This window comes from Salvelinus fontinalis, chromosome 39 (genome assembly GCF_029448725.1).
Source record: "Salvelinus fontinalis isolate EN_2023a chromosome 39, ASM2944872v1, whole genome shotgun sequence".
NCBI classification, from domain to species: Eukaryota; Metazoa; Chordata; class Actinopteri; order Salmoniformes; family Salmonidae; genus Salvelinus; species Salvelinus fontinalis.
The window spans coordinates 11160380-11176013 of record NC_074703.1 but is presented as its reverse complement, the minus strand read 5'-3'; the positions used below and the strand labels follow the sequence as shown (position 1 = coordinate 11176013).

The following is a 15634-nucleotide window of genomic DNA, read 5'->3' as shown; positions in this document are numbered from 1 at the left end:
TTATTACATTTTCAAATACTTTAACTGGGCTTTATTGATCTTGCCGGGTGCAATGGAATCAATAGAACAGTCGCCAAGGTGCAAACCTTATCCATCTGGCACTCCAGGCAGACTAGAACGAACGCTGAAAGTATTTCAAAGATTTTGAATAGTAGTTGAACCCAGGTCTGCTGACACACAGCCAGCATGTGGCCAATTGATTCTTTCCAAGTGGCCACAAACACATGCAGTAAATCTCTCTCCCTCGTGTTAATTTTCTTTAGTTCACCACAACACACCCAATCCAACCAGCCACCGACAACACAACAGCTGCAGACACTTAAAACACATACACAGGCAGACAGACAGGCATACCAAATTAGAAAATCAACACCAAAACATTAGCTAGCTATCAAACAGATTTCAAGCAATTCCCCTGTGTCCCAATCCCGCCTTGCTAAACATAAAAACGTATTTCATCCTTGAACCTAAATAAGAGGGTAGCCTAGGTTATTCATTTTCTCTCTGACATTTTGCCTTCCTTTGTCCATTTGCAACCAGTAACATAAACATTTGACAAGCCAAGTTGAATTCTGGGAAGTCAATAGAATAACAACAGGGGTAACATTAAAGTGACATTTTTAAGCGTTAGAAATGATACAATGACATTGCTGTGGAGACTCCAGTGTTGTCCTGGTTGTAACAGAGGGCGGGTTAGGGTTAGGATTAGGGTTAGAGTTAGGAGGAATGGGAGTGCCCTTCTCTGGCGACCTCTGTCCTCTCTGACTTGCTGAAAACAAGTTTGGGGGGGGGGGGGTTGAGGGCGTTGCAGGGGAACTTGAGGCGGGAACAGAAAAGCTCATCACCACATTCATCAGCATCTGGGCGAACAGAAAGAGGATAAGTCTGTTTGTGTCCAAGATGAGAGTCAGTGAGGCCCAAACCCAGACTAGACCAGAGACGACCATGTACAAATACTAATGTTCAGTGGGCCCTACACAGGAGAGAAGGTTTTGAAGAGAGTGGAAGTATTGCCTGAATTTGTCCATCAAGAACACACATTCTATAAGTCGCTATCAATAAAACGTCACAATACTGCGCAGAGCATTCGATTTAGCCGCTAGGGGGGCAAGGAGACCCCCAGCTCCGCTAAAACCATTGACACCTACGTGCCGTTTTCAAGGGATTGTTAAATAAATCTTATAATTACTTGGTTTCAATATCATCACCTCTGGAAGTGCAGAGTCAGAAGTACAGCAAGTATACAGCAAGTAACTGCATGTTTTCCATGATCAGTAAACATCATGATGTATTTTCAGATACGTGAGGATGACCGTTGCCTATCCATTTGTCATGTAGCTAGCTAGCAAAGCAAACATGTCATTTAGCTTGCTTTATCAGAGTTTCGGCTTTTGGAAAGAGCTTAACATCAGCAAGGCCTCGTTTTGGTAAATCTGTCAGTTGGACTACTGTCGTCACCACTTAGACGACAAGCAAATATAGCCATCTAGTTTATCCCCTGGAAATTAGCTTGTTAACAGGCCATATTGACGTGATCTGTTATTAGCTAGTTAGCCAATTTGCTGTGGTCCATCAATCACCGTAGCCTATCATGGCTGTCAGCAGCAGTCATGATTAAACACTGTTAACAACGTTGACAAGGGGATAATGTTAGCTAACTTCGCTAGGTAGGCCTACGTTGATTGGAGAAAAAAGGACATTACGTCTACTAAACACGATGTTTATGCCAACTGTACAAAGTTTCTACCGGTTGCTTGCAAAGATAACATGATCAGCTAACAGTACGATGGCTGCTTGACAGGCAGAGCCCACAAAGGATGGGAAATGAACCTAAACCACTCACACCTGTCAGGTATAGTTCACTTTTAATGGTGGCCAATATTGAGAGATATTTGACAATTATTTGACAATCCCTTGAAAATGGCACGCAGTTGTCAACGGTTTTAGATGAGCTGGGGGTCTCCTTGCTCCCCGGCAGGCAAATCGAACTCTATGTACCTTAGTATTATGTGTTATTGATAATGACCTATTTGTTCCGTTTCCAGGAGTTTTTCCGTTCCGTGCCTACTGAACACCACCCAGGACTCATCTCTCAGTCAGACACAATCAGCGGTCATAAAGTTAATCAAGTGAGACTCACACTGTAACAACATTCTCCTCAGGAGGTTTCAGGAGTATCTAACTCAGCCATTCCTGAATACACCTAATGGCATGTTCCTCTCCCCCCTCCTCCTCCCTCCCTGGCTTCACAGAATCAGACATAATACCTACAAATGCCAAAACATGTCCCACCAAAAATGTTTGGGTTGCGGGCAAGGGCATCCAAACTACACATTTAGATTTTTTTGCTTGCGTCAATCAGCGGGGAGGGGAGCGAAAAGATGAAATGTGTCTATGCACATCCAAGCAGAACCGGCATGTTTCAGGAGAGCAGAAACACATTTGTCTGCCTGACACTAAGTCAATAAGAGAAGGCCGAGACGAAATGAACTGGATCTGTTAGTTAGTGCACATTGCAGATGCCCCAGACAGATATCTGTAGGAGATATCTAGCTGAGGAAGAGAAGAACTCTTCAACCCTGAGCGCCATCCCAAAACCAAACCCAAAGAATGAAAATGAGCATAAAACAGCTAAAATAATGTCCTCCAAATGATGACAGAGACTCTCTGGAGAACGAAGGGAGCTGAGAGCCAGACAGACAAATCGCATAGCAGATAGAGTGCACAGTACACACACACACACACACACCCACACCCACACACACACACACACACACACACACACACACACGCATGCAGATAGACACAGAGCAGAATACGAACACACACAGGAAGGGAAAGATCCAAAGATAGCAGACACATACAAACATAAATGACAGACTTGGATAGGTTGTACTTTGAGTTTAAAAGGGGGTTAGGAGGACTTGTACACTCACCCAGACAGTTGTGTCCGTCGTGGGCCAACATGAATCCGTCGTAGCAGGTGCACCTGTAGTTGCCCGGGATGTTGATACACTCGTGGACACAGCCTCCGTTGTACTCATTCTCACACTCGTCCATGTCTGAAACAGTGAGTCATAGAAGACCAATGAGAAGGGTGGAGAGGAATTACTGTCGCCACTGTACAAATGGATGGAAAGAGAGGAAGGTGGAATGGTAGAATGGATGTTGGGGATTGGGGGACAGAGATGAACAGCATGGAGTGTCATTGAGATGTGGGTACAAAGGGAGGGGCATATGGAGAGTGTCAGCTGATGTTTATGTGTAGAGGTCAGAGGTCAGGGTTGGAGATAAAAGGTAGAACACTGGTACAGCTCATGGTGAGTGTGCATAGTATACATACTAGGGGTAAGACTGCAGTGTTTGGGGGTACAGAGTCCAGAGGGGCATACGGAGAGTGTCTCGCCATGTTTATTCGTTGACGATGTTCCCCCTTCATCCTGAGCCAGCGGAGTCTTTCACAGCAGCCACTCACAAGTGGTTGCCATGCGGACTGAGCCACTAAAACAAATAGTCCCCCCTCCGTGTGAACACAGCAGGCCAGGGGACTGGGGGCCAGACCCCAACCCCAAATCCTCTCCTTCTCTCCGTCTATCCTCCTCCTCCACTCTGGATGGGCCCGAGCAGGTATCTGGTTAGTGTTCAACTCCTGTATTACTCCCTCTGTCTCTGTGTCTCTGTCGCTCTCTCCGTCTCTGTGTTTCTCTGTCTCTGTCGCTCTCTCCGTCTCTGTGTTTCTCTGTCTCTGTCGCTCTCGCCAACCTGGCCAAGACGTAAACTCTCACTTCCTCAGTCGGTCTGTCTTTCTGTCTGTACATCCCTTTCACATTTTATCATGTTTCTTTGCCTGCTCCTTCTCCCCCTCTATCTAAAGTACCTTTCTCGCACTCTTTCCATCTCACTTCTTTCTCTGTTCTTTCTTCCTGCTCTCGTTCTCTCTCTCCCTCTATATGTTTCCTATTTCCTCCCCCCCCCCCACACACACACACACACACACACTGTCCTGTCTCTGCCACCCGTGAGGTTGGCTATGTTGGGTCTGGTTCTGTCAGCCACAAACATCTTTTAGCACTAGTCTCTCCAGTCTCTCTAGTCTCTCTCCGCCTCCTACATCCTGTGGACTGGACAGAACCCAGTCCTGGGGGCCGCGTCCCAAATAGCACCCTTTTCCCTTTAGTGCTCTGGCCAAAAGTAGTGCACTGTATAGGGAATAGGGTGCCATTTGGCACACAGGCCTGGACACTGCACAGCACACCACCGGTACAACGCCAACACACTGAAATAGTCCACTGTCGGTCTGCTCACGCAGACCCCTCACCCTCTAGACAGCTCATTGTCATCAGGATAGAACACACAGCGTCTTGGTTAAAAGCTATTTTGATGTTCCTGTATATCTACAACAGAAGCTTAGCCTAATCTACTTCTAAGTTGAGAAACGGGTCGACAATATAGAACAGACATCGCCTACACAACTTGGTCGAAATGCTTGAAATAGAGAAGAAATCTGATCTAAAAGTGTTTTTCCTGAGGCATTCCAGTCAGTTAAAACCAATCAAGATAAAAGTTAAATAAATAACTGGGACAGACATTCTTTCCTTTAGAGATGCTCTGGCACCTGCCATGTTTACAGAGCAGGCAATTACACAGGCCTAACATGCATTCTAATCCACTGTTTGTTTTCGACTCTCTTTCCCACACGAACAAAGGAACGGTATGGCCTTTCTGCACTTTAACGACAGGGACTGGGCCCTGGCTGGTGTACACAAACTGGTCCCAATCATCAGTGGCTCATCCCAGAGGCATATGAAACCAATTATGGAGCGCTGAAATGAGAGGGCTTCTGGGTAATGACTGTTTTGTCGGAGTGTTTGGACGAACGCCTCTCCCTGCACCAGCAGAAGAGATGCCAAGGCACCCCTTTACATGCTCTGCATAGCACCCTGAGACCCTCCAATGGAAAGCAGAGGTGTGGAAATACAGGGGAATCAGAGGAACATCAGTCTTTGTACTAGAGAGAAGACGTGGAGGAGGATGTATAGACAGGAGAAATATCATGTAGATACAGTGCATTCACAAAGTATTACCTTACAGCCTTATTCTGAAATTGATTCAATAGTTTTTCCCCCTCATCAATCTACACACAATACCCCAAAATTACAAAACAAAAACAGGTTTTTAGATACATAAATGCAATAATTCAAATCAGTTCAATTCCGGCCAATGGCTGGGCCACTCAAGGACATTCAGAGACTTGTCCCAAAGCCACTCCTGCGTTGTCTTGGCTGTGTGCTTAGGGTTGGTGTCCTGTTGGAAGGTGAACCTTTGCCCCAGTCTGAGGTCCTGAGCACTCTGCAGCAGGTTTTCATCAAGGATCTCGCTGTACTTTGCTCCGTTCATCTTTCCCTCGATCCTGACTAGTCTCCCAGTTCCTGCCGCTGAGAAACATCCCCACAGCATGATGCTGCTACCACCATGCTTCACCATAAGGATGGTGCCAGGTTTCCTCCAGAGGTGAAGTTTGGCATTTAGGCCAAAGAGTTCAATCTTGGTTTCATCAGACCAGAGAATCGTGTTATGTCATGGTCTGAGAGTCCTTGGCAAACTCCAAGCGGGCTGTCACGTGCCTTTTACTAAAGATTGGCTTCCATCAGGCCACTCTACCATAAAGGCCGGATTGGTGGAGTGCTGCAGAGATTGTTGTCCTTCTGGAAGGTTCTCCCCTCTCCACAGAGGAACTCTGGAGCTCTGTCAGAGTGACCATTGGGTTCTTGGTCACCTTCCTGACCAAGGCCCTTCTCCCCTGATTGCTCAGGCGGCTGGGCGGCCAGCTCTAGGAAGAGTCTTGGTGGTTCCAAACCTCTACCATTTAAGAATGATGGAGGCCACTGTGTTCCTGGGGGCCTTCCCCATATCTGTGCCTTGACACAATCCGGTCTTGGAACTCTACGGACAATTCCTTCGACCTCATGGTTTGGTTTTTGTCAACTGTGGGACCTTATATAGTCAGGTGTGTGCCTTTCCAAATCATGTCCAATCAATTGAATTTACCACAGGTGGACACCATTCAAGTTGTAAACATCTCAAGGATGATCAATGGAAACAGGATGCACCTGAGCTCAATTTCGAATCTCATAGCAAAGGGTCTGAATACTTATGAAAATAAGGTATTTCTGTTTTTGCTTTGTCATTATGGGGTATTGTGATGTCATTATGGGGTGTTGTGATGTCATTATGGTGTATTGTGTGTAGATTGATGAGGACATTTTTTTTATTAATCAATTTTAGAATGAGGCTGTAATGTAATAAAATGTGTACACCTGAGTGTGTCTCCAGCAACCACATTTGATCACAACAACCCTGTTTTTGATAGGCAGAGATAACTAAGCAGAGTTAGTCATGAGGATGGCTTGCATATTGTCTTCTGCTTTTTCTTCATCAAACAACAGCCCAAAAAAGGAGAGAGGCATACAAAGAGAGAGAGAGAGAGAGAAAACAGAGAAAGAAAAGGTGTACGCACGCGCACACACACACACACACACACACACACACACACACACACACACACACACACACACACACACACACACACACACACACACACACACACACACACACACAGGGTTGCAGATTGCATTGTACTTATTTTCTGTGCAGTCTTATTCCATTCTTATTAATTTGTTTACAACTATTCGTAATTTTATTGGCACCGGTATAATTATAATAATTATATATAATGGTGTGTGTATGTATGTATGTATGTATGTATGTATGTATGTATGTATGTATGTATGTATGTATGTGTGTGTGTGTGTGTGTGTGTGTGTGTGTATGTGTGTATATGTATGTATGTATGTATATATATATATATTTTTTTTTTCATTTTTTTTTTCAATGTACTTTACTCAAACCAGTGAATATCACTTATTATAAATGAGATCATTAACTATCAGCTCTTGGAATATGCAGGGCCTTTACTCTTCACATTTTGGTTATAAAACAACAAATCCAGAATTTATTAAAAACATCAAGGGACAGGACATCATAATCCTACTGGAAACATGGTGTCGTGGAGACATAGATACTCAGTGTCCCTCAGGCTATAGAGAAAGTTTACTACCATCAATCAAACATAAAAATGTTAAACAGGGCCGAGACTCAGGTGGAATCATCATTTGGCATAAGCAGGACTTGGCACTGAATGAAATGAAAAAAGGTACCATTCACATTTGGCTAAAACTTAACAAAGGTACAATCTATTGTGACAAAGATGTGTACATATGTGCAGCTTATGCTCCTCCTTCAGATTCATCATATTATGATGATCAGTTTTTTGACAATCTCCATACAGAAATCATTACATTTCAGGCAGAAGGTAACGTGCTTCTTTGTGGAGATTTCAATGCAAGAACAGGTTCTGAGCCTGACTACACTGATGCGGGAGGTAACCACCACATATTTGGTCACCCCTCCTTGTACAGTAGCCCTATTATAAATAATAGAAACAGTCCTGACCAAATACTGAACAAAAATGGGAAGGAGTTAGTGCATCTCTGTCGAGCCTTAGGCCTGTATATGCTTAATGGTAGAATCAGAGGGGACTCTTTAGGTCAGTTTACTTACTGCTCAGCTCTTGGGACAAGTGTAGTCGATTATGCCATCACAGACATTGACCCCTCCTCCATTAGTGCATTCACTGTCAGACCACAGACACCATTGTCAGATCACAGTCAGATCAACGTGTTTTTGAAGAAATTAACCGGCAATATTCATTCAAAAAAACTGCCCAAGAAACTCTACAACATAAATCCATCGTACAGATGGGCTCCAAACAGTGCAGAGAGATTCATTGAAACATTGAACTCAAATGAAATGATGAACTCTATACAGTTTTTCAATAACTCACAATACCAAAACAATAAAGATGGTGTCAATTCGGCTACTCTAAACATCAACTGCATATTCCAAAAAGCAGCATCGAAAGCAAATTTGAGAAAACCAAAGAAATGCAACATCAGAAACAAAAAACAAAATTTTTCTGACAAATGGTTTGATAATGAATGTAAAACAATTAGAAAACACCTAAGACAAATGTCAAACAAAAAACATAAGCAGCAAAACAACCCAGAGCTACGATATGAATACTTTGAAACTCTGAAACAGTATAAACATACACTGAAACGTAAGAAACTGAATTATAACAACAAGACACTTGATGAAATTGAAAACGCAATTGACCAAAATCAGTTCTGGGACATGTGGAACAATTTAAGCACAACAAAGCCACAAGAATTAGCCATACAAGATGTAGGAATTTGGAAAACTTATTTTGATAATCTATACAAAAACATCCCACAAAAATACTTAAAACAGAACCAATTAGAAATTAAAGAAAAATTGAACATCCTTGAATCAGTCATTAAAAACAACCAAAATCCATTAGATTACCCAATAATCTAACAAGAACTAAATGAAAAGCTCAAATCTATTAAATAAAATTAGGCTTGTGGTCTAGACAACATCAGAAATGAAATGCTGAAAAACAGCACACCTGAGTTGCAAAATGCTGTGCTTAAATTGTTCAACATGGTTTTAACTTCTGGCTGCTTCCCTGATGTCTGGAACCAGGGGCTCATCTCCCCTATCCACAAAAGTGGAGACAAATCAGACCCCAATAATTACAGGGGAATTTGTGTAAACAGTAACTTGGGAAAGGTTTTCTGTAGCATTTTGAATTCAAGAATTCAAACCTTTCTTCAAGAAAAAAATGTAATAACTAAATGTAAAATTGGCTTTCTCCCTAACCATCGCACTACGGACCATATATACACCTTACACACACTAATTAATAAACACGTCCACCAAAAAAAAAAGAGGGCAAAATCTTTGCTTGCTTTATTGACTTTAAAAAAGCATTTGATTCTATTTGGCACGAAGGGCTATTCTACAAAATTCTCCAAAGTGGGCTTGGTGGTAAGGTGTATGACTTACTAAAATGTATGTACACAGAAAACAAGTGTGCAATAAAAATCAAAAACCAAAGAACAGAATTCTTTTCACAATGTCGAGGTGTGAGACAAGGCTGTAGTTTGAGTCCAAATCTTTTCAACATTTATATCAATGAATTAGCAGACATGTTGGACAATTCTCCAGCCCCAGGACTCACACTATTTGACACAGAGGTGAAATACCTGCTATATGCTGCTGACTTGGTACGTCTATCACCAACCAAAGAAGGTCTTCAACAGAACATTAATATTCTAGAGCAATATTGCCATAATTGGGCCCTGGCAGTAAATTTCCCAAAAACTAAAATCATGATTTTCCAAAAACAAAACAGATGTCAGAAACACAAATATAAATTCACCCTGAACAACACCATCATTGAACACACAAAAAATTACACCTACCTTGGTCTGACCATATCTGCATCGGGAAACTTTAATAGGGCAGTGAATGCACTCAAAGAAAAAGCCCGCAGAGCATTGTATGCAATAAAAATGAAATTATTCAAAATCAACATCCCAATTAGAATTTGGACCAAAATATTTGACAGTGTAATCCTACCAATAGCTCTTTACGGAAGTGAGGTTTGGGGGCCACTCAATAAACTGGACTTTAAAATGTGGGACAAACATCCAATTGAAGCCCTACATGCAGAATTATGTCGGAAAATCCTACAAGTCCAGAGAAATACACCAACTAATGCATGTAGGGCAGAATTGGGCCGCTTTCCAGTAATAATGAAAATACAGAAAAGATCATTAAAATTTTGGCTACATCTAAATTCAAGTCCAAATTCGAGTCTGCAATTTAAAGCACTTCAAACCCAAGAGCTGAGCCCAGAAACGAGCCCTCTCAGTCAGCTGGTGTTGGACCTCACCAACCAAGCTGACACCGGCACTGCTTCAAAAGAAAGAATTCCAATAAACAAAATCATGAACCAATCAAAGGACTCATATATACAACATTGGAAAAACGAAACAAAATCCCAAAGCCGACTAAATTGCTATCTGACCCTAAACAGAGAATATGTATTGGCTGAATATCTCTACTCTGTCAGAGATACGAAGCAGAGACTGATCCTTACCAAGTACAGGCTGAGTGACCACCGATTGGCAATAGAAACCGGCAGACATAAAAAGACATGGCTACCCAAAGAGGAGCGTGTATGTGGTCACTGCACAACAGGGGAGGTAGAAACAGAGATGCACTTTCTCCTTTACTGTGATAAATATTCCTCACCAAGAGATTCATTATTCACAGAAATGTCTACATTTATTCCAAATTTTTACTTATTAAACCCAGAGGAAAAACTAAAAATACTCATGGGCGAAGGAGCAATGGCTCCTCTTGCAGCCAAATATGTATTTGTCTGCCATAGCCTGAGGGACACTGAATAATAACATCTGCATAGTAAGCAGTAACTTACTTATTATTACTATTATTGTTATTACTGATATTGTTATTACTATTATTGTTTATCATTCCAAGTAGTAATGGTATGGGTGGTAATGGTAATGATAGCAGTTTAATGATGGTGGTGGTGGTAGTAGTGGTAATGATGATAGTAGTTGTAGTACCGATGTAATGGTAAAGATGACCGTTATTTAGTTATAAGTTAGTTATAGTTTCATTTTTTTATTACATTACATTCGATTATTGACTGTTACCATTTTATTGTTACTATTTTTATATTTAATTTTGTATTATTATTTACTCCCATTCTATATTATTATTTGTCATCGTTTATAATTTTATTACAATGTATATTGTATACATTGTTGCTTTGGCAATATTGACACAATGTTTTTCATGCCAATGAAGCAGCTTGAATTTAAATTTGAAAATTTGAGGGAGAAAAAGAGAGAGAAAGAGCCCCTGGGGTCTCAGAGGAGAGTTCAACATGCGGTTATAAATTACAATTGGTTGAGTTGTCAACAAATGTGAATTCAACGTGAAATCAACAAAAAAATGTAGGTTGAAAGTACGGTAAAAAAAATACTAAATTCCCTTAACTTTTTTCAAATCCAATCAGTTTTCTACGTTGCTCTAACATCATCACATTACATTTTTTGGTAGAAATTATGTGGAAACGTAGATTTTAGCCCAGTGGAAAGGAGAGAGAGAGCGAGAGAGAGAGAGAGAGCGTGAGAGAGAGAGAGAGAGAGAGAGAGAGAGAGAGAGAGAGAGAGTTAAAGAGAGAGAGAGAGAGGGGGGATAGAGAGAGAGAGAGTTAAAGAGAGAGAGTAAAAGAGAGAGAGAGTTAAAGAGAGAGAGAGAGAGTTAAAGAGAGAGAGTTAAAGAGAGAGAGAGAGAGTTAAAGAGAGAGTTAAAGAGAGAGTTAAAGAGAGAGAGAGAAAGAGACAGAGAGAGAGAGAGAGAGAGAGAGAGAGAGAGAGAGAGAGAGAGAGAGAGAGAGAAAGCGAGAGTAAAGATAATTAGGGATAAATGAAAAGCTTCCAGTCGTTAATTTGCACCTCGTGAGAAGTGAGGCTGGATCAGGCCAGCCTAGCAAGACAAGGCAGGCGTGGTTTTACATAAGGGACAAGGGTTAGAGAGCACTAAAGATCAGGGAGGATGGACATGGAGCCATGCCCTGTGCCTAGTTAGCCTCCAGCAGTGATGTCTTCCTGCCCTGGAGCTGTTGTTGACACCTGACCACGGCGCTCCGACAGCTTCTGAACCGGGCTGCTCGCTGCTTCCTCTGCTTGAACACGCGCCGCACGTTTCCTAATTGTGACGGGGGAAATGTTGACGCTCAACATCTCATCAAGTGAATTAGGCACCTTCGCTGACGGCCCCGTACCGCAAGAGGGGGGGAAAGCATGCCCCTTGAAATGGATGAAGAAGGGGAGAGAGGTGAGGAAGGAGAGAGGGGGAGAAGAGGAAGGAAAGAGAAGGGGAGAGGTAGGAATGGAAGGGAGTGTGGCCGTTCTGTCCCCTTGATGTTTTAGTTTGACGGGCCCAGAGAAGTGTGTCCACAGGAGAAAGCCCTTGGCTCAGTGAAGGGAGATTTCCAATTATAACTGCAACAGCATGTGGCGGAGGGACACTTCACTAAAGTGGATTGTGTTATTCCCAGAGCGGAAACACATTTCTCAAATTCTTGGGGTTGTTTTAATTTTCGGGGCTGTTAATTGTACCTGACTGAACTGCTGAGTAAGGTTACTATCGGACAGATGCTTCAGTCGTCCCAATTGACACTCTGCAGTATTCGCTACTTGGTTTACTACTTTTGACCACGGCCCATAGGGCTCTGGTCTAAAGTAGTGCTTTATATAGGGAATAGGGTGCCATTTGGGACACAGAAGCCAATACTAAAGTAAAGATGACTGGGTATCAACAGAATTCTCTGAACCTCAGAATTTCGCAACCTCTCTCGCTACCTCTCCCTCAACTTCTCTGAAAATAACAACCACGTGTATTTACCCAAGAGGTCGAATTACGCACATGAATGTGTGTGTGTCTCAGGTGTTGAGGCTTGTGTATGTACAGCATATGGGTATATGAGCTGTATGGCATTGCAGCAATAACACATCTCTTGTTCTGTCAGCTCTGTGTATATGTGAGTCTGCTCTCACACTTTCCTCTACAGAGCTATAGCTATATAAAGCCCCAGCCTACTGGAGCCGAGTCTGACCTGCTCCTCCAAATGTGTGTGTGTGTGTGTGTGTGTGTGTGTGTGTGTGCGTGCGTGTGCATGTGTGTATGTGTGTGCGTGTGTGTATGTGTGTGCGTGTGTGTGTGAAGCAGGGAGCCAGTGAGGAGAGCTCCTGAGCAGTGACGGAGTAGCAGACACTGGGCAGACAATGGCCTAGTAATTGTCTGCCACCTCTCCCACAGTGCCTCCCGTTCGCAATATCTCACTCTCTTTCTCATGAATCTCTCGCTCTTTCTCTCCCTCCATCCCTCTTCCTCTGTGTCCTTACCTACCTAATCAAATCAAATCAAATTGTATTTGTCACATACACATGGTTAGCAGATGTTAATGCGAGTGTAGCAAAATTCTTGTGCTTCTAGTTACGGCAATGTAGTAATAACCAACAAGTAATCTAACCTAACAATTCCACAACTACTACCTTATACACACAAGTGTAAAGGGATAAAGAATATGTACATAAAAATATATGAATGAGTGATGGTACAGAACGGCATAGGCAAGATGCAGTAGATGGTATAGTGTGCAGTCTATACATATGAGATGAGTAATGTAGGGTATGTAAACATAAAAGTGCATAGTTTAAAGTGGCTAGTGATACATGTATTACATAAAGATGGCAAGATGTAGTAGATGATATAGAGTACAGTATATACATATACATTATATTAAGTGGCATTGTTTAAAGTGGCTAGTGATACATTTTTGATCAATTTCCATCAATTTCTATTATTAAAGTGAGCTGGAGTTGAGTCAGTATGTTGGCAGCAGCCACTCGATGTTAGTGGTGGCTGTTTAACAGTCTGATGGCCTTGAGATAGAAGCTGTTTTTCAGTCTCTCGGTTACTGCTTTGATGCACCTGTACTGACCTCGCCTTCTGGATGACAGCGGGGTGAACAGGCAGTGGCTCGGGTGGTTGTTGTCCTTGATGATCTTTATGGCCTTCCTGTGACATCGGGGGGTGTAGGTGTCCTGGAGGGCAGGTAGTTTGTCCCCAGTGATGCGCTGTGCAGACCTCACTACCCTCTGGAGAGCCTTACGGTTGTGGGCGGAGCAGTTGCCGTACCAGGCGGTGATACAGCCCGACAGGATGCTCTCGATTGTGCAGATGCAGAAGGGAAGTTTGTGTAGACGTTTGTGAGTGCTTTTGGTGACAAGCCGAATTTCTTCAGTCTCCTGAGGTTGAAGAGGCGCTGCTGCGCCTTCTTCACAACGCTGTCTGTGTGGGTGGACCAATTCAGTTTGTCCGTGATGTGTATGCCGAGGAACTTAAAACTTACTACCCTCTCCACTACTGTCCCGTCGATGTGGATAGGGGGGTGCTCCCTCTGCTGTTTCCTGAAGTCCACCATCATCTCCTTTGTTTTGTTGACGTTGAGTGTGAGGTTATTTTCCTGACACCACACTCCGAGGGCCTTCACCTCCTCCCTGTAGGCTGTCTCGTTGTTGTTGGTAGTCAAGCCTACCCCTGTAATGTCATCCACAAACTTGATGATTGAGTTGGAGGCGTGCATGGCCACGCAGTCATGGGTGAACAGGGACTACAGGAGAGGGCTCAGAACGCACACTTGTGGGGCCCCAGTGTTGAGGATCAGCGGGGTGGAGATGTTGTTACCTACCCTCACCACCTGGGGTAGGTAGCACCTCTCCTTCACATCTCCTTCACCCACCATCTATTTTCTCCCAGTTGCATCTATGCATCTGTCTTTCCAATTATATGTCTGTCCCTCCCTCCCTCCGTCTGTAAAGCAGGTCAGGTAATTGTTGCTGCTGCTGGGAGAGCAGATTCATGGCTCAGTCTCTATCTGTCTCTATGTACACACACACACACACACACACACACACACACACACACACACACACACACACACACACACACACACACACACACACACACACACACACACACACACACACACACACACACACACACACACACACACACACACACACACACACACACACACACGGCTACACAGCTGAGCTCTGACACACACACAGCCACTCAAACGCAGCTAGAGGTGCAGTGATAATGTACGTTAGTATCTTTAGCATCACCAGGAAATGGTAGCCTAGATGTTCTACAGAGTAAAGTCAACTGTTTGAATATAGAGGACATGGGAAGAGAGAAGCAAAGGCTGTAGTGCTGAAATTAACTGGAGAGGATGAGTGCCAGGGACAAGGCCGATGAAAGCCAATCAATTAGCCAGTAAGTGACAAATGCTGAGCAAACATGGACAGCCTTTCACAAGACCCTGACAGCCCCGTGGCAACCAGCCCAGTCGACTCCTCTCTGTGGAACGTTGGATAAATATACTACTGGCAGCTACTGATGAGCAGAGAATCACGTGACTGTTGAGTTATAGACCTACTCAGAGAACAGCGTGGGCCAATTTTAATATAAACTGATAGGCAGGAAAAGGTAATAGTATTTTTGTTTCACACTGTCACTGAAAGCATAGTTCTCGTTGAGTACATGAATAAATACAATTCATGTAGCAAAATAAGAATGATTCTCGGAAACCGGATTCTCTGAAACCTGTTTTCATTTGCAGCAGTTTCCTTGGAATGAAAAAGTCTCCAAAGCACTAACAACAGTAGGGACACATAGGTAATATAAAGTTGAAATTGAAGTTTACATACACTTTGGTTGGATTCATTCAAATGTATTTTTCAACCACTCCACAAATGTCTTGTTAATAAACTATAGTTTTGGCAAGTCGGTTCGGACATCTACTTTGTGCATGACACAGATATTTTTTTAAACAATTGTTTACAGACAGATGATTTCACTTATATCACACTGTATCACAATTCCAGTGGGTCAGAAGTTTACATACACTAAGTTGACTGTGCATTTAAATAGCTTGGAAAATTCCAGAAAATGATGTCATGACTTTAGAAGCTTCTGATAGATTAATTGACATAATTTAAGTCAATTGGAGGTGTGCCTGTGGATGTATTTCAAGGCCTTC

The 15634-nt window shown here is 42.9% G+C and overlaps 1 protein-coding gene across 1 annotated transcript in view; it reads right to left on the bottom strand.

The window, feature by feature from the left end:
- Positions 1-717: 717 nt before the first annotated feature.
- Positions 718-15634, bottom strand: part of LOC129838364 (signal peptide, CUB and EGF-like domain-containing protein 1) — a 23478-nt gene continuing 8561 nt past the window's right edge. Inside the window, exons 3-4 of the mRNA XM_055905299.1 lie at positions 2937-3062; positions 718-860 (exon numbers count right to left, since the gene is read on the bottom strand). Coding sequence (XP_055761274.1) covers positions 718-860; positions 2937-3062 — 269 coding nt within the window. The remainder of the gene's footprint in view (positions 861-2936; positions 3063-15634) is intronic.